The sequence below is a fragment of the Mercurialis annua genome, linkage group LG8, assembly GCF_937616625.2.
Source record: "Mercurialis annua linkage group LG8, ddMerAnnu1.2, whole genome shotgun sequence".
NCBI classification, from domain to species: domain Eukaryota; kingdom Viridiplantae; phylum Streptophyta; class Magnoliopsida; order Malpighiales; family Euphorbiaceae; genus Mercurialis; species Mercurialis annua.
Window position 1 is genome coordinate 13,366,598 of NC_065577.1, and position 23,695 is coordinate 13,390,292.

A 23,695-nucleotide genomic window follows, 5' to 3' on the forward strand; every position below is an offset into this window, starting at 1 on the left:
AATAGTAGAATTTTAAAAAATGAGAGGACTAATTATTTAGATTTCATTTTTTGTTTACATTAACAAAGGAGTGATTCTTTATAAATTTCATAATTCTAGTCTCAGTTATATATAGCGGTAATTATGTATTTCGTTCTCTAGACGTTTTGCTTAAGAGCTAGTTTTTTTTTTTTTTGCATTCCACTTCTTGTGGTCCAGCTAATTACATATATAATCATCATTTACCGGAAAAAGTCCAATAAGAAAATAAATTCAAATATCTTTTCTGTTTGTGAGGATTGAATTAAATCTTATGATAAAATATCAAGATATGCCATTCAACAAGTTTCTTGTAATAGAAAGCAAATCAACAAATCAGAACGTGACATTACTTGATATATTTTTTATTTAAGGTAAAAATGGTAAGCATACACTACCAAGAACATAGATACCATGACATGAGACTTACTAATTATATCATCTCTCTGAATTGAGATTTATTTCATCTACAATGATAACTGAAGCCACACACACATTAAGAAGAACATCACATAACTTCAATTTATTTGCGTTCTCTATCATGGGGCGACGAAAAGTCGATCTTAGGGCCAGCCGGAATGATTCCAATCGGATTATACTCGGGGTGACTTTTATAATAATGCTTCTTAATGTGTACCATATTCACAGTGCTACTGATCCCAGGAATTTGGTAAATCTCTTTGGTAAAGTTGAACAAATTTGGGTACTCCCTAAGCTGCTTTTCGTTGCAATTGAACAGAGCAGCATAAGCCTGCAGATAATACCAAAATTGGAATCATCATATACATTCCATAGAAAAGAAGGGAGATTTGTGATTGATTTTGGACCGTCACTCCGCGGAAATCTCTAATAATGGAAAGTTGGTCCTCGAAACGGAACTAACTACTCGAGATAGGTTATGAGTAGATGGGAAAAATGTAGTACCTCATCAAATCTTACAAGGCTGACAAACAGACGGACATCTGCTTCAGTTAGTTGGTCGCCGCACATGTAGCGTTGCTTTTCGAGTGTTTTCTCACATTCATCAAGGGCTTCAAAGCACAGTTTCACTGCCTGCAGATGATATGAGTGAATAAAATTACAGTATGTATGACGGAATCTCAAACGGGAACGTAAAAGAAAGCTTACTTGGTCGTAAGTTTGTTGGTCCTTTGCAAAACCACAAGTATAGACACCTTTGTTGATCCCCTTATACACCCAGTCGTTAACTTCATCAATCTTAGACTGCAGGGAGAGAGGATATAAATCCAGCTCGGGATGACTCGCAAATTCATTCATTTCCGTGTTGAGCATTCGGATGATTTCCCCACTGTCATTGTTAACAATTGTGGTTTGTTTCGTATCCCACAGTACCTACCATGAATATCAATGAATGAGACAGACACGACCAAAATCAGAGTTTTGATTAGCCGAAAGAAAGAAAATAGGAACATACAGGAACCGAATACGTTCCAGCATACGTAGGACACGCCAGCTCGTAGAGAGCTCTTATACTCTTGGCACCATTGAAAGGGTCAGGTTCAGCGCCTGGCTCCTCTGTATTCGAAGCAGGGAAAACCCATCCCATATGCTTATCACTCTCTTTTGTTCTTCCCCAAATAGGTTTCACAGGCTGCACACACAGAATTTGAAGAATGAATATCGCTACGAGATGGATATATATGATTCAATGTCGATGAATTTGATACCGTGAAACTGATGGCGTCTTGGAGCCCTTTAAGCTGCAAGTATGCAAGACATCTTGAAGCCCAGGGACAGGCATATGATACATACAGATGATACCTTCCTGATTCCGCTGCAAATTTTGCGTTCGGATCTCGCGAAATACTACCATGAAATGCAGTGATCGCCTCTACATTAGCCATCTGAAAATGTGATATCTAATTAATCACTCTGTCAATCTTTGTATAACTAACAACCCAAACTTTATTTGTTACCTTGATAATAGAGACTCAAATGTTTAGTCTTTAGATGAAGAAAGAAGAAATCACGAGTCCTATATTTATAGGCTTATCCTGGGTCCTCTATAATCAAATATTCTTCAATATTTACACATTTAATTGGTTTTTTATTTCAATAAAAAGATATAAATACTGGGGATATGATTTGATAGCAGTAATACATTATTTAAACTTTGAGAATATGATATTGGACTTTCTCGAGAACTCTCCTTTGTAAATTTTAGAATTTTATTTGAACTAGGTCGATGCCCGCACATTGCGCGGGTTTGATAATAAAATCTACAATAAATATTTTTTTTATAATATCTTATTTGATACATGAAAAATTTGAATAATAAAAAAGTTAAATAATTTTTTCATTACATGATTATATATAGTTATAAAGCTAAAAACACACGTAGAATATGATTCATGAACATCACCACCAAGCAAATAAAGAAAAATAATATCATTCGAATATATGCTTTCTAACTATAAATTAACAATATGCGTGCTTTTTTTTTCTCCTACAATAAAAACACATCAATTGAGCATAAACAATAAAAAAATTAACTATAATTTTTTACTTTTTGTGAAATATAAATATATTTTGTCATTTGAAAAGATAAAAAAACATTCCTTTTTTTTAGTATCCAAGTGCTTACGTTAAGATAAGAAATTATGTATATGAAATTTGGTTGATATTTCTCATTTATATACAGAAAAATAGTCTTTTCATATTCATAACTTACAAATATTAATAATATAAAAGACTTCTAAAATTTCATAATAAATGACTTTAAAAACTTACAATTAATTAAATTTCTAACTAAATAAAAATAATAATTGATTTCATAATTTGTAACATTAATGATGTATAAAAAACTCTTTAAATTTATATTTTTTATATCACAATAGATTTAAACCTTCATTTGTTAAATTTAAAATTATCTTTTTAATAAAATTTCTTTCCTTAAATTTGAATTTCATAATTAGAATTTTTTTTTAAAATGCAATGGATTTAAACCTTTATTTTTTAAAGTTAAAATTACGTTTTTAATCAAATTTCTTTTTTAAAATATATTTTATGTCATAGTTTAAAAAGTAAATAATTAAACAGAACTCTTCAAACTTTGTAACTTATATTAAACTCTTTAAATTTCATAAGTATAAATTTATTGTGTGTTTAAGAAATAGTTAATTAAATTATACAAATAAAAATTAAAATAAATTTAAATATAGTTGTACACGTGAATGAAATATAGAAAAACACTTGGCGAAATTGTGTGAAAGCTCTTTTGGAATTCAAGATTATAATATATATAGATATAGATAGATAGATAGATTAAAACTCTGTTTTTAAAGTTTTTGGGATAAAAGATATTTTTGTTGTCATTTTTCAATTAGAAAGTATAATTTAACTAGTCGTGTAAGTCCATGCATTTGCACAAAATGTAATTAATAATTATATTTTAAAAATAAATTCATATAAATATTGGCCAAAACCTAAAAGTTTTTATTTTACAAAATAATAATAAATAGTCTATTTAGTCTTGAAAAACTAATAAGAATTATCTATTAATTATAATATCTCAATAGTTAAAATAAGTGTTTGTCACAACCCAATTTCGTGAATCAAGTTTTTGACAACCAATTTAAAAATTTTAATATTGTTTTTAAGTATGCAGGAACCTATTAAAACCTTTGTGGATTGATTCAAAGGTTTCTAGCGAGAAGCAAAAATTTCAAAATCTCCAAGTTACTGAAGATAAGTCGCGCCGACGACAGACTACAGTTAATGGCGCGACACGGAAATCTTGGGCGCGATACTGATGAATTATGGGCGCGTATGAATAACCTAAAGTACACTCATTTACGTACCAACAATTACGGGCGCGACCGTTGTCATATTTTGGTGTCCAACGGCTACTTGCAAGCCCTAAAAGATTGGCTGACACATGGTATCAGCTCATTGGAAAAGTTTTATATTGCGGCGCCACTGTGTTGGTTTCTGCACAACTTTTTGTCATTATTTGGAAGACTTATAGGAGAGTCGTTAGGGTTATAAATACCCCTCAACCGCCACATTTATGTGGTTAGACACTATAAGAGCAACAACAACTACAAGCATTCAATTCTACTCTTTCTTTCATTTATTGTGCATCATTAAATGATTGTTTTTCTTTGTGATTGATTCACTAGTAAAAAACAGTCAGTTTGTGACGGCAAAATCCGTCACAAATCCGTCACAAACAGCTGTTTGTGACAGATTTTAATCGGTTGCCAAAAAAGGCGTCACAAAGACTTTGTGACGGAAAAAATAATCCGTCACAATTTTATGACGGATTAGTGACGCATATATTCGTCACTAAAGTCAATGGTTAATTTTTAAAAAATCCGTCACAAATTTGTGACGGATTAAATGTTCACAAATCTGTCACTAATTGTGACGGATTTATGACGACAATACCATTTGTGATGTATCTGACTGTCACAAATCCGTCACAATTTAGTGACGCATTTGTGACAGAATTTCATTCGTGATGAAGCTAACCGTCACTAATCCGTCACAAAATTATGACAGATTTGTGAAGGAAATTCAGTTATGAACTAACATATTTCCTCATAAATCCTTCACAAGTTGTGACGGTTTTTTGACAAAATATTACAAATAATTACTATAACAATAAATGAAATTTCTAAAAAATCAGAAAATGAAACAAATATAAGTATAATGGTAGCTACTCATTAAATTCAAAATAATACATACTGGTTATTAATAATATCAAAAGTAGTCTAAGTACGAATATTACGAAATACAACGATAAAAAACTACTACGATATAGATACAACTGCCAAATCCTACCTATCATTGTTTAAACTTTGAAAACCCCGCACACAATCTTGTTGCGTACGTTCTAATTTTTCCATTTTCTCTTCCATCGTTTTTTCCTTTTCAGATAAAAAGTTCAGCTTTTCTATAATAGCTTCTTCCTTCTTAGATTAGAACTCATGTTGTTCCTTCAAAGACTCCATCATCGTTTTTACATCATCTGAGGTTGAACAACTGGACGGGGTAGAAGTAGATGGCAAATGTCGAGGATAAAAGACCGATGCTTGAGATCCCAATCCATATACACGCCTTTTATTCTCACCACCAACAACATCATAATATATCGCATTAATGTCAACTGTGGGTATAGTTCCATCTTCTAATGGTTGACTAGGAAGATCAACGACGGCTTGTATCTTGTCCTACATAAACATTAAACTAATAAATTAAATACATAATAAGAACTTTTTTAATAGATGTGATTTAGACTACTTACATTAGTAATACGAGATTTATTATCAACAAATTTCCCATTTTTCCTCATATGAAACTTTCGAAAATATGCCCATTCATTCACACCACCTTCCATCACCTAAAAGTTATAAGAAAATAATATAATGAAACAGTTTGATTGGTACAGATTTAATTTCATAACTCATATATTTGACAAAACTGAACATTTTCCTATAATAAGTGGAACCACATTTCATGCTCATATTTTAGCTGTTAATGGAGAGGATGTCAAAGGGAAATCAGCATTTAAAGTATCATCATTGTTACAAGGTCTAAATGAAACATTTCCGACTATCAAGGTATGATAATGTTCCTGCAATACAAATTTAAGCCATTTGGTCTTTTATTATTTCATGGGTTATCATTAATTACATGCAAACAATTACAGTAAGGCATGGAAAATATGGAACCATTCAATCCTTAGAGGTTCAGTAATAATCTATTGCTCGCACACCAGTCTTTTATTGCTATTGGAACAAGTAGACAAAGACACCAGTTAAGTCGGATATATGTGCCTAAAAGAGTTCAATGCATTGGCCAGGAAACACTTGGTAATTTGTAAATGCTTATTGATTTTCGCTAAATGTTCCTAATTTTCTCGCAATATGGGTCTCTACTTCCAATCAAAGATGATTTACAATGCGTTGTTGGTTCTACTTCTGTTTTCGAATTTTCTAACATTGAATCAGTAGATGTGGTAGCAAAATCTAATGAGTACCTTTTTCATTTGCTTATCGAATTCTCGCATGACTTCATCAACAACAGAAAAATGAACATAGTGATAAAGAACAGTTGTGACAAAGCTATAGAGATTTAAACATAAAAACAAATGCTAAATCTATCCTGATGAAACACATGAATTCGTTAATCACATTTGTTGAAGTTTGGTCGTAATCAACTGAAGCTAAAATGGCACGCACACTCCAAAGTACCCCTAGGCCTAGTTTTAAGTTAGTACATGACTGGTTATTTTATTTCTCTCTTATTTGTGCATGCAAACAATAATGTGCAATTTTAAAGCCTTAAAGACTCAGATTCACAACATTGGTAAAGTAAAAAAGATAATGTAATGCTCTAAACATTTACTATTATTTTCGCGTGCTCTGACGCACTTTTGGATCCTCCTTTATGCTTAGCGACACCAGTTCCGGGACCACACGGTTCTGAATTTCTGTTTTTTGAAGCTTGCTCAGATTTCTTTTTCCAGTCCTCTGATTCCCATTTTCTAAGCCAAGAATTCCAAATGTCTAATTTAACACCTTCAGGTATGCTTTTGTTCTTTTTCCACAAACTTCTCCATTTAGCAAGAGTTTGGTTATAGTGAGTTGACACAACTCTGTTCCATATGGCCATAGTAACCTTTGCATCACTAGGATTCCAGGAGTATATTCTCTGAAATTATAAAGCAATAAAATAATATTATTGATCAAAGATAAGATAAACATAATAGAAATATTTACCATTTGTTAGGTTAGTAGTATATCCGCATTTACAACACTCCAGGTATATCCCGTTGGATCTTGTTTCTCACTAAATACGGAGCTAATGCTTCGTGCTATAGAATTACCATCAGGTAGAAATCTTAAAAGGAATAAAAACATTAACAAAAACATATTAACAAAATTGTATACAATAAACTGATATAAGTAAAATAAGTTGATAAATTATCTTACTTTTTACTCTCGACATATATGTATGAAATGTCTGATGAATGCCGATTGTTCGTGTTGGATCCGGTCGAATGATTAGAAATAGGTGTAGTACATGACTGTGGTGTAGGTGGAGTCTCTAAATGATCATCACCGTTTACTGGCGAAGTAAATGACTCTTGTATAGGTGGCAGAGGTGGTACTGATATTTGTGGTGGTTGTTGTCGTGATGATGATTATGGTCGTGTTGGTGCGTGTAATGATGTATCTAATCGTCGCCGTAGTGGTGGAGATTGTATTGATGCTTCTTGTAGTAGTGGCTGTGGTGGCGGCGACATTGATGATTCTAGTTGTGACGGTGCTAGCGGCGGCGACGGTGGTGTCCATGTTGGTGTTTTATGTCATCTAGCTTTTGTGGTTGCTGCTTGTGAAAGTTCCTTTGACATTATATAAGTCTTAGGTTTCATATCTGTAAAAAAGTAAAAACAAAAGATTAACTTACAAATAAGTTTATAATAAAGCTCAAACAAACTCAGTGTGATCTTTACTTAAATTCTCAAAAACACCTTGTCATGCTCTAAGAACCAAGTCAATTCTTAAGTGTGTTATGGGATGTACCCATTAAATTATTTCAATTTTAGTGCAACATTAGAAAGAACAGAAAGATTCAGAAAAAAAACAAGTGACTTCACATGAGTATATCATTCAGAGACAACAATATTATGAAGGCTTAATCACCAAAAAATGCCAAACCTATACGTTTTGTGTCAATTATAGCCAAACCTTTAAAAATCACCAGATTTAGCCAAACCTTATATGTTCTGTTTCTTTTTTAGCCATTTTTGAATCGAACCGGTTTTTCTGACACCGTGTCGTCCACATCACCGCCAACTAAGCAATTGGCTGGCATGTCAGCTGAAATATTTAAATAAGGTTTGGCTATAACTGACACAAAAAAAATAGGTTTGGTATTTTTTGGGTGAATAAACCTAATTTTAAATTCAAGCCAATTTTTAAATTTAATAATTAGTAAATTAATTATATCATTTATAAAATTAGTATATATTTAAAAATAATTAATATTTCCTATTTAATACTAATTAAATTTAATTTTAATTTTTTATTAAACCTAATTAAATCTAATAAATTTATATTATAATATATTTTAATGAATATGTAATTAAAAAATAAATTAGTGTATTACTTAGGAATTAATGTTGAATTAAATTTGGTGAAAGGTTTTAATGTTCATGATGATTTTGAACTTGATTTATTATTTTTAATGTTGTTGAGATCTTATTATGACTGGATTTGGGTAATAAATAAAATAATTATGTGTAAATAAAGGTAAATTTTTGGCTATTCGAAGTAAAATGACATATGCGTTTATGCTCATAAACATCATGATATATATTGATTCCACCAAAATGAACTTCACTTTTTAAAGAAAAAAAATGAAAAAATAATTACACTCGTCCTTTAAATAAGCAGTCTATTCAGTGATTATTTTTATGTTTATGTGTGTATAGTTGAATTATGAACACTGTCGTATGTTTGTAGTGTATATTACTCTCAGATTGTTCGTCGGAAGATGAACAATTGGGTTTCAAACGGCGGCGGTGTCAAAGAACCGACGACTGAAATTTAAAAATAAATAAATTTTAAGATGAATATGACATTTTTTGTTATTAATAGAATTTAAATTAATTATATATCCATCAAATATGTAAAAATAATTTATTAGAATTATTTAAATTTAGTAAAAATAAATTAATTTTAATTAGCGTTAAATTAAAATATTATTTTTTAAATATATATAAATTTTATTATAATATAATTTATCATTTAATTATTTAATTTTAAAATTAGTTTTATTCACTAAAAAATACCAAAACTATGCATTTTGTGTCAGTTATAGCCAAACCTATTCATTTTGTATCAGTTATAGCCAAACCTTATTTATATATTTCAGCTGCCATGTCAGCCAATTGCTTAGTTGGCGGTGACGTGGACGACTCGGTGTCACAAAAACCGGTTCGATTCAAAAATGGCTAAAAAAGAAACAGAACATATAAGGTTTGGCTAAATTTGGTGATTTTTAAAGGTTTGGCTATAATTGACACAAGACGTATAGGTTTGGCATTTTTTGGTGATTAAGCCTATTATGAATAATGAGTATATATACACCACCAAAAGCCAAGTTTTTGCTGTGAGAATCAATGGCAAGCTGAACAAAAAGCAGTCCCAGATATATAACAAGAAATAAATATATGACAAACGACCAAATGAAAGCTCAAAAACAACTTTCTTGATTCGTAATTTGTGAAAGGAATCAAGATTTGATACTTGCTTCAAGTGCTTCTTCAATCTGACATAAAATCCTTGCAAATTTGGGCTGAGAGAGGAAGCTTTAACCATCCGCAGATCTGAATTAATGTTATTAATCTGAAGCACAAAGATATATAATTATAAGACTACATCTTAATATATATTAATACTAATTGACAACTCAAAATCATCAATGACAGCTCAAGAAACATCAACAAACTCTAATATATATGTAAGCTGCTAATTGAAAGCTCAAAATTCATGAAATAATTCAAGGACTACTCGTTCTTTATGAGTCTTTTTGCTGAAAAATTAATTAAAAAGTAGTAGAAAATGACAGCAACAAATTTTCATATTGATCTAAGGAGGTGTTAGTTAATTGTTATAATCATCGAAATCACCATCCTCCTCCTCCTCCTCATCCTCGTCCTCCTCCTCTTCCCCATCATTGTCGTCATCGTCAAAGTCTGCTTCTGATTCAACATCATTTTGTACATCATTCACATCATCTATTTCAGTTAAAGAATCATTTGGATCAACCAAAGTTTAATTCACATCCACTTGGCTATGCACTTCATGATGTTCAATCGAATCCTCTTGATATGCCAACACTGTTGGTGACACTGATATGTTGCTTCTATCTGGTATCTCCACAACGAACCTTGGTTTAATTTTACAAACAGCTAGCCAGTCACTTCTCATTGAAGTAGGATATCTTAGATAATGTACTTGTTCTTCTTGAAAAGCCATAATGAATGGCTCATATTTATTGAAAACCCTACGACAATTAACATCGACTAGTTTAAGTTGTGGATGTACTCTTGTTCCTAGTCTTGGAGTCGGATCAAACCAAGAGCACTTAAAAAGGACGATCTTTTTTATCGGTGAAGCCGGATAATCCAACTCTAACGTCTCAACCAATTTACCATAATAGTCAAATTCATCGGTGCTACTATTTGATCCCCTAATGCATACTCCACTGTTCATGGTTAATCTGCTTGAACCATGTTCTTCCGTATGAAATTTATATCCATTGACATAGTATCCGGAGTAGCATTTCGCCTTATGCAACGGGACTTTCGCGAAGTCTTGCATAATTGGGTTTGTAATGTTTGATAACTCCTTATGTGCCTGATGAAAGAGTCAAATAACAAAAATTTAAAATATTAGAAGGTGCAAAAATTATTGATTACAGTTAAAATCATTATTTAGTATTTACATGCTTACATATTTCTCAAACCATTTTGCAAAATCATTTTCCAGTTTCAACTCAACCTCAATGCTGGATATATTTGGGTTACTGAATCTCAATTCATCTTCATATATACTACAGAAAAAAGTTAATATTTAGAATTAATCTATTCATTGAAATATATCATATATAATTAAAAATATACTTACTTTATATATGGTTTCACTTCAACGCAATTCAATAGTATATAAGTACGAGCTGCATGATATTCTTTATCCTTCATAAAGATTTATTTAGCTTGACCCATAGATCGACCCGGGTATTAAAAAATTGACAGCATATACCGGGCGGTGCAAACATATCAACTCCACCATCATCATTATGTGACACTCTCTTATGCCTTGTATGAATAGCAGGCTTGAAATAGTGTGCAAAAAACGAAGCAGTTTCTTCAACCAAATACGCATTAGTAATCGAACCTTCGACTTGAGATTTATTAGCCACATTATTTTTCAGCCTACGAAGATACCTACAGGTAAATGTTTTAATTAAAACATTTACTTAGATTTTTTGATAAAATATTGTTACAGATTATAGCATAGAGATGAAGTTATAATTAGCAATACCTCTCAAAAGGGTACATCCATCGATATTGGACTGGGCCAGCTATTCGTGCTTCGTGCGGCAAATGAATAGGAAGATGCTCCATCGAGTCGAAGAAGCTTGGAGGAAAGATACGCTCAAGCTTACACAAGATTATTGGAATCTCTTGCTCTAAACGTATCATTTCTTCCCTTCTAATGACAGTAGATGTTAGACTTTTAAAGAAAAGGCTCAGTTCTGTCAATACTTGCCATACATTGGCAGGCAACAATTCACGAAAAACAATTGGAATTAGCCTCTGCATAAACACATGAGAATCATGGCTCTTCATTCCATAAAATTTTAACTTCTTCATGTCAACACATCGACCCATGTTAGAAACATACCCGTCTGGGTGTTGGGTTTTATTGGTTCATAACGCAGCGGAATTTCAAAAAATTATCTAAAAACCCAAACCAAGATCCATGTAATTCGAATTAAACAGAACAATTACTTACTTGTATGTCGAATTCAACAGCAATGTAGGAAGGAAGGAGGTGGTTCACTTTGGTGATACCTGGCCTCGGATCAGAAACGCCTCCAAAAGAACGCGTCCTCTACGAGTATCCACACGAACAGACCTTAGCCAAAACTAGTGCTTGTGTGCTAGCACTATTGCTTCACAAGCAATTTCGAATTTTAGTGATTTAGTGAATAATGAATTTCGTGATTCTCAAACCAACTGCTTAATGAGTATTTATAGTGATAAATAACACTAGGGTTTGAGACAAATTCGAATTTCAATCTCATTGCAATTCTACAAGTTTATGTTTATCAAAAACTCCTTTTTGATAATTATCCATATATATTAATTACTATATTTATTATCTTCCAAAAATAATAAATTAAGGAAAACACTTATCCTTAAATTTCGAATTAATATATATATTTATTAATATATATATATATTACGAATTATATATATATATATATATATATATATATATATATATATATATATATATATATATATATATATATATATATATATATATATATATATATAATTAATCACTTAATCACATTGGGCTTGTACAACCCATAACTGTTTTGGGCCTGTTCTTAGTGTGCGACCCTGTAGGTTCATATAACGTTGGCAGTAGGCTCGAAATCCCTATTTCAGCCCACAAGTCATAAGTGGCCTCTAGCAAGACATTATGACTACCCAAGTTATATGAATATCGATAATCCGATTTAACCATTTACAATAATATTTTAATCCCTTTGTCTCTCGATATCCAGATTGAATATAAGGCATAGTTATGTCATCCTTATAACATTCAATCATTAGTTTCTTGACTCTAAGTAGACTGAAAATGATAACTTCTTATCAATTAGCATGGCCATGCATTTTCTTCAGTCTATCTTCTTCAAGGGGCCCATAGATATCTTACTCAAATAAATGAGGGACAAATTCCTTCTCAGTCACTCACATTTCTCACATAGTTACTTTCATATCCAATGAAAATCTATTCCATTATCCTGTTAAAGATAATGTAAGACTGTATCAAAATATGAAATAGCTATGTAGAAATCCATGATGATTTCAAGGTCAAAGGATTATACTAATAGAACTGTAATGAGAATTACTTATGACAGTGATCTATGTAGTATTCTCACAGTGGGTCATCCAGTGCCTTATTTCTCAAATAGCACCTATGATTTGACTTAATATCTCATATACATGATTAGTAAAACATAATCATCAGTCAACATCATACTAGTCTCAATGTTCTATTAAGACTAGGGATAGATGGTATATAATTCTTTTATTAAACCTAAGGGTTCTACTATCAAGTCACATACTCGATGACCTTAGAAAGAATTAACCATTCAAGTATTTTAATCATTAATATAAAATGATAAAAACTGCCAATCAATAAATAATAAAATGATAAAGTCAAAACATGGTCAAACATGATTGACCTAGTGCATATCACTAACAATCTCCCACTTGCACTAGGCCCAATCTACATTAAATCTAATTCCCATGGACCTAGTATGACTCTCATGCTTAGGCTGTGGAAGAGCCTTAGTTAGCGGATCAGCAACATTATCATTTGTCGAAACTCTGCATATCTTCACGTCTCCTCTCTCAATGATTTCTCGAATGAGATGATAACGTCTAAGTATGTGTTTGGATCGCTGATGTGATCTGGGCTCCTTTGCTTGTGCTATGGCCCCATTGTTATCACATAACAAGTTCACTGGATCGGATATACTAGGAACAACTCCTAATCCAGTTATGAACTTTTTGATCCAAACAGCCTCCTTAGCTGCGTCTGAAGCAGCTATATACTCAGCTTCTGTTGTAGAATCAGCAACGGTGTCCTGCTTCGAGCTCTTCCAGCTAAAAGCACCTCCATTCAAACAAAACACATATCCTGACTTTGATTTATAATCATCAATGTCAGTTTGGAAGCTAGCGTCTGTGTAACCCTTTACAATCAGCTCATCTTCTTGACCACCATATAGCAAGAATGCATCCTTGGTTCTTCTCAAGTACTTAAGGATGTTCTTAACTGCTGCCCAGTGACTTTCACCTGGATTTGACTGGTATCTGCTCGTTGTACTCAAAGCATACGAGACATCAGGTCGAGTGCACAACATTGCATACATGATAGATCCAATAGCAGAAGCATATGGAATCTTACTCATGCGGTCTCGCTCATCCTGTGTCTTAGGACACTGAGTCTTGCTGAGACTGATGCCATGTGACATTGGCAAGAATCCTCTCTTGGAGTCTTGCATACTAAACCTGTTTAATACCTTATCAACATAAGTGCTTTGACTTAGGCCAATGAGTCTTCTAGATCTATCTCTATAGATCTTGATGCCTAATATATAAGCAGCATCGCCCAAGTCTTTCATTGAAAAACACTTCCCTAACCATGATTTAACATTTTGCAGTATGGGAATGTCGTTTCCAATGAGTAGTATGTCATCAACATAAAGCACTAAGAAAACAATCGCGCTCCCACTAACCTTCTTGTATACACAAGGTTCATCTTCATTCTTGATGAATCCAAACTCTTTGATTGCTTCATCAAAACGAAGATTCCAACTCCGAGAAGCTTGCTTTAATCCATAAATGGATTTTTGAAGCTTGCAAACCTTTCCAGAATTCTCTGGACTGGCAAAACCCTCAGGTTGTGTCATGTACACATCCTCAAGTAAGTTTCCATTAAGAAACGCTGTTTTGACATCCATTTGCCATATCTCATAGTCATAATATGCAGCTATGGCAAGGAGAATTCGAATGGATTTGAGCATAGCAACTGGTGAAAAGGTTTCATCATAGTCTATACCATGTATTTGTCTGAAACCTTTTGCAACTAGTCTTGCTTTATAGGTATGCACATTGCCATCCATGTCAGTCTTCATTTTGAAGACCCATTTGCACCCAATGGTTTTTACACCATCCGTTGGGTCAATCAAGGTCCAAACTTGATTATCATACATGGATTGCATTTCAGATATCATGGCTTCGAGCCATTTTTCAGAGTCAGGACTATTTATGGCCTCTTGATAGGATGTGGGTTCTTCTTGATCCACAATCATCACATCATTGTTCTCAGTAATGAGAAATCCATATCTCATAGGATTATGACGTGTCCTATCAGACCTCCTTTGGCCTTGTGGTACTTGTACTGGTTCAGCTATTGCTTGTTGATTCTTTTGAGGTTCCATACTTGGTACAATGCTATTTTATGGTTCTTGAATTTCTTCAAGTTGTACTGTACTCCCACTGGTTCCTTTGGAAATAAATTCTTTTTCCAAAAAGATACCATTTCGAGCAACAAACACTTTGTTCTCATAAGCATTGTAGAAGTAATATCCTTTAGTTTCTTTAGGATATCCTACAAAAAGGCATTTGTCAGATTTGGGTGCTAATTTATCTGAAATTAGTCGCTTCACATAAGCTTGACATCCCCAAATCTTAAGAAAAGACAAACTAGGAGTTTTTCCAGTCCATATCTCATATGGTGTCTTTTCAACTGCCTTTAATGGAACTCTATTCAAAATGAATGCAGCGGTTTCTAAAGCATAACCCCAAAATGAGATTGGAAGATCAGTTTGACTCATCATTGATCAAACCATATCCAATAGAGTTCGATTTCTCCGTTCAGACACACCATTCCATTGTGGTGTTCACGGTGGAGTCAATTGAGAAACGATCCCACAATCTCTTAGATGATCTACAAATTCTTGGCTTAAATATTCACCACCTCGATCAGATCTTAGTGTTTTAATATTTTTACCAAGTTGATTTTGTACTTCATTCTTAAATATTTTGAACTTTTCAAAAGATTCAGATTTATGTTTCATCAGATAAACATAACCATATCTACTGAGATCATCAGTAAAAGTAATGAAGTACTGAAATCCACCTCTAGCATTTGTACTTAATGGACCACATACATCTGTATGTATAAGGCCCAATAAGTTTTTAGCTCTTTCACCTTGTCCAATAAAAGGTGTTTTTGTCATTTTGCCCATTAGACAAGATTCACATGTTTCAAATGATTCATAATCAAATGAATTCAAAAGTCCATCTCTTTGAAGTTTTGATATGCGTTTCTCATTTATATGGCCTAAACGACAATGCCAGAGATAAGTAGAGTTTAAATCATTTGACTTAAACTTCTTAGCATTGATGTTATAGACTGATTTTTCATTAGTGTCTTCAACATTTAAAATATAAAGACCACTACTGCGTGGAGCATATCCATAAAGAATGTTATTATGCGAAATACTGTATTTATTATTCCTAATAATAAATTCAAAACCATCCTTGTTCAAACAAGAAACAGAAATAATATTCCTACACATGGTAGGTACATAATAACAATTGTTCAAAGATAAAATAAGTCCACTAGGCAAAGATAACTCATAAGTCCCTACAGCTAAAGCAGCAACTCTTGCTCCATTGCCAACTCGTAGGTCCACTTCGCCTTTTGTCAAACTTCTACTCCTTTTGAGACCTTGCACATTAGTACAAATGTGAGATCCAGATCCAGTATCTAATACCCATGAATCAGAAGTAGAAAGATTAATTTCTATAACATGAATACCTGAAGTGGTAGTCTCACTACCCTTGTTCTTCTTCAGATCATCCAGATATTTCTTGCAATTCCTTTTCCAATGTCCAGGTTCCTTGCAGAAAAAGCAAGTTCCTTCCTTTGGCGGTTTTGCTTTGGGTTCATCCTTGGTCTTGGGCTTGGACTTGGGCTTAGACTTCTTGAAAGCCTTTCCCTTGCCCTTACCAGACCTTTTCATACCCTTTTCCTTGTTGACCATAAGAACATCCTTAATCTCATTCTTGATGTTCTTTTCAGCAGTTTGAAGCATCCCATGCAACTCTGTGGTGGTCTTCTCCATATTATGCATATTGAAGTTCATGATGAAACCATCATAAGCCTCAGGCAAAGATTGGAGAATAATGTCTGTAGCCAACTCTTGGACAATTGGGAGACCGAGCCTGTCCAAATGTTCAAGATGACCCTTCATCTTCAAAACATGAGGACTAACTGAGCCGCTAGTAGTCAACTTGCAAGAAAGCAAATCCTTGATGGTATTGAACCTTTCAATTCTTGCTCTCTCTTGGAACATTTCCATGAGATCAGTAATCATGGTGTTCGCATCCAATTCCATCATTTGCTTTTGGAGTTCATTCTCCATGCATCCAAGCATAATGCAAGTGACATCAGTAGAGTCATTGAGATGCTTCGTATAAGCATCCCTTTGAGCTCTAGTAGCAGCAGGAGCTGGTTCCTCAGGGAGGGGTTGATCAAGGATATATTCCTTTCTTTCTTGCCTAAGAACAATTCTTAGTTTTCTGCACCAGTCTAGAAAGTTAGTGCCATTGAGCTTATCCTTCTCAAGGATTGATCGCACTGATGAAGTAGGTGTAGTGTTTGTAGCCATCTCTACAACAATAAATATACAAGTAGCATTTAATAAAAGGCACAATAAAATTCCCACAACATATATCCATAATTCATATAAAAACCCTTAATGTTAATTTCAACAATTGAAAAATAATAGTGGGACAAGATCCATATTTCACCCTACTTCAAGTAAGCTTTGGCTTATCACTTTAAGTGTGGTTTATTTAGGTAGGTAACACTTTACCAATTACATCTCATGCAATTCTTGAATATAGAATATTAACATCACATGTAGTCTTGATATTCTATCTTATACCCTAGGTTCAAAACTATTTTGATAACCTAGTTAAGTCTAACCAAATCAAACATATGGATATCACTTTTATCCAACTTATCTTACTTAGATGACTTTATACATCATGCTTTGGCATAACCTATACATAGCAATCTAAGTCTTGATAAGTGTTATTACAATGGGAGGTATATTGAAGACTTAATATTAAATAAGGGTTTGTTATTTATCCTATTTAGTTATCCTATCTTATCACATGTAAAATAATCATGCAAAGCATATAACCAATAAGATAAACATTAAAAACATATTATTTTACTATTTTAAATCATATTTAACAACAATCATATAAATATGTTATTCATGATAATTTAAATCATATTTAAAATTTATCATTAAAGTATTAAAATAAAATACATGACAAAAACACGCCGGCTTAAAAGGATAACGGTCCTTAATGGGGTGTATCAGCGGGGTCCAAGGGGCGCGGCCCCTTGGCGGGGTCTGGGGGCAGCGCCCCAAGCGGGGTCCAAGGGGCAGCGCCCCTGGCGGGGCCCGGGGGCAGAGCCCCAGGCGGTGGTCCGAAATCAATAATCTTAACTGATTACGGTTTATTTTAATATGTTCGAAACAGATTAAAATAACCCCAAAACCCTAATTACTGCATCTTAAAAACTGTTCAGAAACAATTTATTTAACACTTAAATAACAACAGTTTCATTAATTTGGCTCATAGCAGAATTAAATACAGTTTTATAAATTATGTTCATAACATAATTAAACACAGTTTTATCAATAGAATCAAAACAGTTTCACAAACAGTTTACTAATCCTATTCAAAACAGAATTACTAATAGAATCAAAACAGTTTTACAAACAGTTTACTAATCCTATTCAAAACAGAATTACTAATAGAATTAAAACCAGTTTCACAAACAGTTTACTAATCCTATTCAAAAACAGTTTTCCTAATAGAATTAAAACAGTTTCATAAACAGTTTACTAATCCTTATTCAAAAACAGTTTTATTATTCTGTTTCCCCTTTTCTTATCAATTCGTATGAACATTAATACTACGAAACCTTTAATCAAATTAAAACGTAATATTAATTTAGAACAGTATATTCGAAGTTTTAATCACATTAAACAATTAATCAAATTAATTCTTCATACTATTTTTCATACAATTAATCACATAAACGTTTTATTTATAATTACAAACGAATTATAATTCCTTCAAAAAAAATTTCGAAAAACAACCCCTTTTTCAAAACAGAACATACAATAAGCATATATCACATATATACTCAGAATCTAACTAATCAAATTACAAGCAGCTCCGATACCACTGTTGGGTTTTATTGGTTCATAACGCAGCGGAATTTCAAAAAATTATCTAAAAACCCAAACCAAGATCCATGTAATTCGAATTAAACAGAACAATTACTTACTTGTATGTCGAATTCAACAGCAATGTAGGAAGGAAGGAGGTGGTTCACTTTGGTGATACCTGGCCTCGGATCAGAAACGCCTCCAAAAGAACGCGTCCTCTACGAGTATCCACACGAACAGACCTTAGCCAAAACTAGTGCTTGTGTGCTAGCACTATTGCTTCACAAGCAATTTCGAATTTTTGTGATTTAGTGAATAATGAATTTCGTGATTCTCAAACCAACTGCTTAATGAGTATTTATAGTGATAAATAACACTAGGGTTTGAGACAAATTCGAATTTCAATTTCATTGCAATTCTACAAGTTTATGTTTATCAAAAACTCCTTTTTGATAATTATCCATATATATTAATTACTATATTTATTATCTTCCAAAAATAATAAATTAAGTAAAACACTTATCCTTAAATTTCAAATTAATATATATATTTATTAATATATATATATTACGAATTATATATATATATATATATATATATATATATATATATATATATATATATATATATATATATATATATATATATATATATATATATATATATATATATATATAATTAATCACTTAATCACATTGGGCTTGTACAACCCATATCTGTTTTGGGCCTGTTCTTAGTGTGCGACCCTGTAGGTTCATATAACGTTGGCAGTAGGCTCGAAATCCCTATTTCAGCCCACAAGTCATAAGTGGCCTCTAGCAAGACATTATGACTACCCAAGTTATATGAATATCGATAATCCGATTTAACCATTTACAATAATATTTTAATCCCTTTGTCTCTCGATATCCAGATTGAATATAAGGCATAGTTATGTCATCCTTATAACATTCAATCATTAGTTTCTTGACTTTAAGTAGACTGAAAATGATAACTTCTTATCAATTAGCATGGCCATGCATTTTCTTCAGTCTATCTTCTTCAAGGGGCCCATAGATATCTTACTCAAATAAATGAGGGACAAATTCCTTCTCAGTCACTCACATTTCTCACATAGTTACTTTCATATCCAATGAAAATCTATTCCATTATCCTGTTAAAGATAATGTAAGACTGTATCAAAATATGAAATAGCTATGTAGAAATCCATGATGATTTCAAGGTCAAAGGATTATACTAATAGAACTGTAATGAGAATTACTTATGACAGTGATCTATGTAGTATTCTCACAGTGGGTCATCCAGTGCCTTATTTCTCAAATAGCACCTATGATTTGACTTAATATCTCATATACATGATTAGTAAAACATAATAATCAGTCAACATCATACTAGTCTCAATGTTCTATTAAGACTAGGGATAGATGGTATATAATTCTTTTATTAAACCTAAGGGTTCTACTATCAAGTCACATACTCGATGACCTTAGAAAGAATTAACCATTCAAGTATTTTAATCATTAATATAAAATGATAAAAACTGCCAATCAATAAATAATAAAATGATAAAGTCAAAACATGGTCAAACATGATTGACCTAGTGCATATCACTAACACTGGGAATCTGAGTTCTCTAACCCAATTACACAATTCCTCCTTCCCTTTTTTGTAAAGTGTGGAAGAAGCCTTTGGATATTTTCCAGAATTTTCATCTTTGTGCAGCTCTGGACGACAACAAAACTCCTTCAAGTCTTCTCTAGATTTTGTATTATCCTTTGTTTTTCCCGATACATTCATCACTTTATTAAATATATTATCAAAGAAGTTTTTCTCAATATGCATGACATCTAAATTATGCCTTATTAAATTAGAGCTCCAGTAAGGCAAATCCCAAAAAATGCTTCTTCTTTTCCATCCACATCCAAATGATTTACAAATAGACGCATTTTGTTCTTCTGCATTTACCTCTGTTGCTTTTTTTTAGGCCAAGATACTCTATTTGATCAAGTATTTCTGAGCTAGATAACATATCAGGATTAATTCCGAGTACTACCTTACCATTTCTAAACCACTTCTTGTTTCTTCTAAATGAATGATCTGGCGGTAGAAATTTTCGATGATTGTCAAACCACGATGTCTTGCGACCTGTAGTCAATGAGAAAGCATCTGAATCATCCATGCAATGAGGACAAGCTAACTTTCCAGCTGTACTCCACCCGGATAACATTGAGTAAGCTGGAAAATAACTAACCGTCCATATAAAGGCAGCTCGCATTTGAAAATTTTGCTTGGTTGATATATCGTACGTGTTGGCGCCAACCTCCCATAAATATTACAACTCAGCGATTAGAGGTTGCAAAAAAAACCTCCAACTTGTCCTTTGGATTTTTTGGACCGGAATGATCGCCATCAAGAACATGTATTCGTCTTTCGTGCACATGCCGGGTGGTAAATTGTACGATGTCACTATCACTGGCCAAGAAGAATATTGTCGCCCTATTTGTCCAAAAGGTTGGAACCCATATGTACACAAACCCAACCTAACATTTCGAACTTCAGAAGCAAATAACAGATCTTCCTCATTAAAATGCTTCCAAGCAAGAGAATCCGAACAATGCCGCATTATACCATCTTCTTCCCATTCATGTTCACCATGCCACCTCATATGATTTGTTGTTGCATGTGAAGCATACAGCCTTTGTAGACGTGGTGTTAGCGGAAAATAATGCATCTTAGTATAAGGTATATTTGTTTTCCGCTTATTGGAACCACGTCCTTGCTTCTTAAATCGAGGATGACCATAAACCTTACAGCTAGTAAGGCCAACATCATCATTTCTAAATAACATACATCCTTTCTTACAACAATCAATCAGTTATACTAGTAAACCCAATTTTTGAACTAGCTTCTTCGTGTCATAATCATTACATTATTAGTAGGTAGTACCTCTGATAAAAACTTATAAAGTTCATCATATAACCTTTTTGAAAAATGAAATTCTACTTTCAAATTCATAAGTCTAGCAACAGCAGATAACTGAGAATGTCCTCCTGGATTTCCCTCCCACAACTCTTGTTCAGATGCCCTAAACATGTCATACAAACGTTGTGCTTCCAAGTTTGGGCTCTCTTTCATTTAATGTGAAACATGGGATGGACCAGTAACATCTTCCGTCGAACAAGGAACACTAGAAGGACCGATAACATCATCCATCATAGATCGAAATAAATCTCCAGCGGTATTGGATTCAGCTTGGTGGAATTCATTCTCTATATCTATATTATGACTAGGAAGAACTAAATTGGGCACATAAGTTTCCCCATGATTGTACCAGCAATAGTAGTTCTTCAAAAAACCATTTCTTCCAAGATGACACATTATTGTCATCTCATCCGGATAGCACTTGTTTCGACACTTTTTAAGATTACAAGGACATTTTATCTTCGCACCATCCATGAATTCAGGATGTCTTTTAGCAAATTCTATAAATTCCTCCACGCCTTGAACAAATCGTGGATGCAAAAATCCATTTTCTAGTCGCACATACATCCATTCTCGTTCCATACTTATACTTTCTAAATTTCTGTTGAACATTATAAATTGTTTTTTTTGTTAAAGCAAAATAACATTATACATTGCTTGATCTTTATCAATTTCATTTTAAACCCAAATCTAAACTCAAACTGATTTGGTTAATTGTTAAACTATTTTCATTTGTTTAAATGCAATATAAATACACAAAATTAGCACATAAACCAACTCTAAGAAAACGCAAGTCTTTAAGCCTAATTAGAACTGAATTAAAAATACAAACAAACTGCAAATTTATCAAACACAAGCATGCATTGTCTAAAGATCTACTATTGTTACAAGAAAACTAGAAAGAGAAATTAAAAAGCACAGACCTTAATAATTAGTTTAGAAGACGCCGCACTTCCTCCAATACCCGGCTGCTACTGTAGAAGTAGCGGTTGCTATGGCTGTTGATATTTTAAAAAGTCTCTGCATTCAATTAAATTATATGTTTTATGATGTGTTCATGTAATATATAAAATTATGAAAACAAATTGACAAGAACAATATGATTTTATAACACTGCATCTAATTTTATAACAAAGACTGACAAAACTGAAAGCAAATTCAGGCAGGTTTCAAATATATTTAAAAACTCAATAAACTTTGATTTAAAAACAAGCAAAGAAAATAATTTCTAAAATACATAAAAAGAAAGCTCAACAATCATGTTTGACCATGTTTTGACTTTATCATTTTATCATTTATTGATTGGCAGTTTTTATCATTTTATATTAATGATTAAAATACTTGAATGGTTAATTCTTTCTAAGGTCATCAAGTATGTGACTTGATAGTAGAACCCTTAGGTTTAATAAAAGAATTATATACCATCTATCCCTAGTCTTAATAGAACATTGAGACTAGTATGATGTTGACTGATAATTATGTTTTACTAATCATGTATATGAGATATTAAGTCAAATCATAGGTGCTATTTGAGAAATAAGGCACTGGATGACCCACTGTGAGAATACTACATAGATCACTGTCATAAGTAATTCTCATTACAGTTATATTAGTATAATCCTTTGACCTTGAAATCATCATGGATTTCTACATAGCTATTTCATATTTTGATACAGTCTTACATTATCTTTAACAGGATAATGGAATAGATTGTCATTGGATATGAAAGTAACTATGTGAGAAATGTGAGTGACTGAGAAGGAATTTGTCCCTCATTTATTTGAGTAAGATATCTATGGGCCTCTTGAAGAAGATAGACTGAAGGAAATGCATGGCCATGCTAAATGAATTGATAAAGAGTTATCATTTTCAGTCTACTTAGAGTCAAGAAACTAATGATTGAATATTATAAGGATGACAGGACTATGCCTTATATTCAATCTGGATATCGAGAGACAAAGGGATTAAAATATTATTGTAAATGGTTAAATCTGATTGTCGATATTCGTATAACTTGGGTAGTCATAATGTCTTGCTAGAGGCCACTTATGACTTGTGGGCTGAAATAGGGATTTCGAGCCTA

General features: G+C 32.7%; 2 protein-coding genes across 2 annotated transcripts; both read right to left on the minus strand.

Moving 5' to 3' along the window:
• Positions 1-362: 362 nt before the first annotated feature.
• Positions 363-2,059, minus strand: LOC126661133 (uncharacterized). Its single transcript, XM_050354926.2, has 6 exons — positions 1,956-2,059; positions 1,707-1,883; positions 1,454-1,630; positions 1,147-1,371; positions 943-1,071; positions 363-769 (listed from the first exon to the last, which is right to left on the minus strand). Exons 2-6 carry the CDS (start codon positions 1,881-1,883, stop codon positions 542-544), a joined length of 936 nt encoding a protein of 311 aa, XP_050210883.1. The 5' UTR covers positions 1,956-2,059; the 3' UTR covers positions 363-541.
• Positions 2,060-7,416: 5,357 nt separating this feature from the next.
• On the minus strand, positions 7,417-21,723 carry LOC126661659 (uncharacterized). The gene is made up of 13 exons (XM_050355514.1): positions 21,577-21,723; positions 21,171-21,487; positions 20,997-21,126; positions 20,596-20,950; positions 20,269-20,429; positions 11,100-11,374; positions 10,832-11,002; positions 10,509-10,608; positions 9,837-10,412; positions 9,683-9,754; positions 9,300-9,398; positions 9,139-9,180; positions 7,417-7,422 (listed from the first exon to the last, which is right to left on the minus strand). The coding sequence occupies exons 1-13, from the start codon at positions 21,721-21,723 to the stop codon at positions 7,417-7,419; spliced, it is 2,451 nt and encodes an 816-aa protein (XP_050211471.1).
• Positions 21,724-23,695: the final 1,972 nt, after the last annotated feature.

Excerpts from the sequence above, each read along its gene's own strand:
- LOC126661133 (XM_050354926.2), bottom strand. The coding sequence starts at position 1,883 with ATGGCTAATGTAGAGGCGATCACTGCATTTCATGGTAGTATTTCGCGA. Across the intron at positions 1,631-1,706 it reads AAGACGCCATCAGTTTCACG|CCTGTGAAACCTATTTGGGG; the intron begins GTATCAAATTCA and ends CTGTGTGTGCAG. Across the intron at positions 1,372-1,453 it reads CTGGAACGTATTCGGTTCCT|GTACTGTGGGATACGAAACA; the intron begins GTATGTTCCTAT and ends TATTCATGGTAG.
- LOC126661659 (XM_050355514.1), bottom strand. The coding sequence starts at position 21,723 with ATGTTTAGGGCATCTGAACAAGAGTTGTGGGAGGGAAATCCAGGAGGA. Across the intron at positions 11,003-11,099 it reads TGGATGTACCCTTTTGAGAG|GTATCTTCGTAGGCTGAAAA; the intron begins GTATTGCTAATT and ends ATTTACCTGTAG. Across the intron at positions 9,399-9,682 it reads TGAGGAGGAGGAGGAGGATG|ATTAATAACATTAATTCAGA; the intron begins GTGATTTCGATG and ends TTTGTGCTTCAG.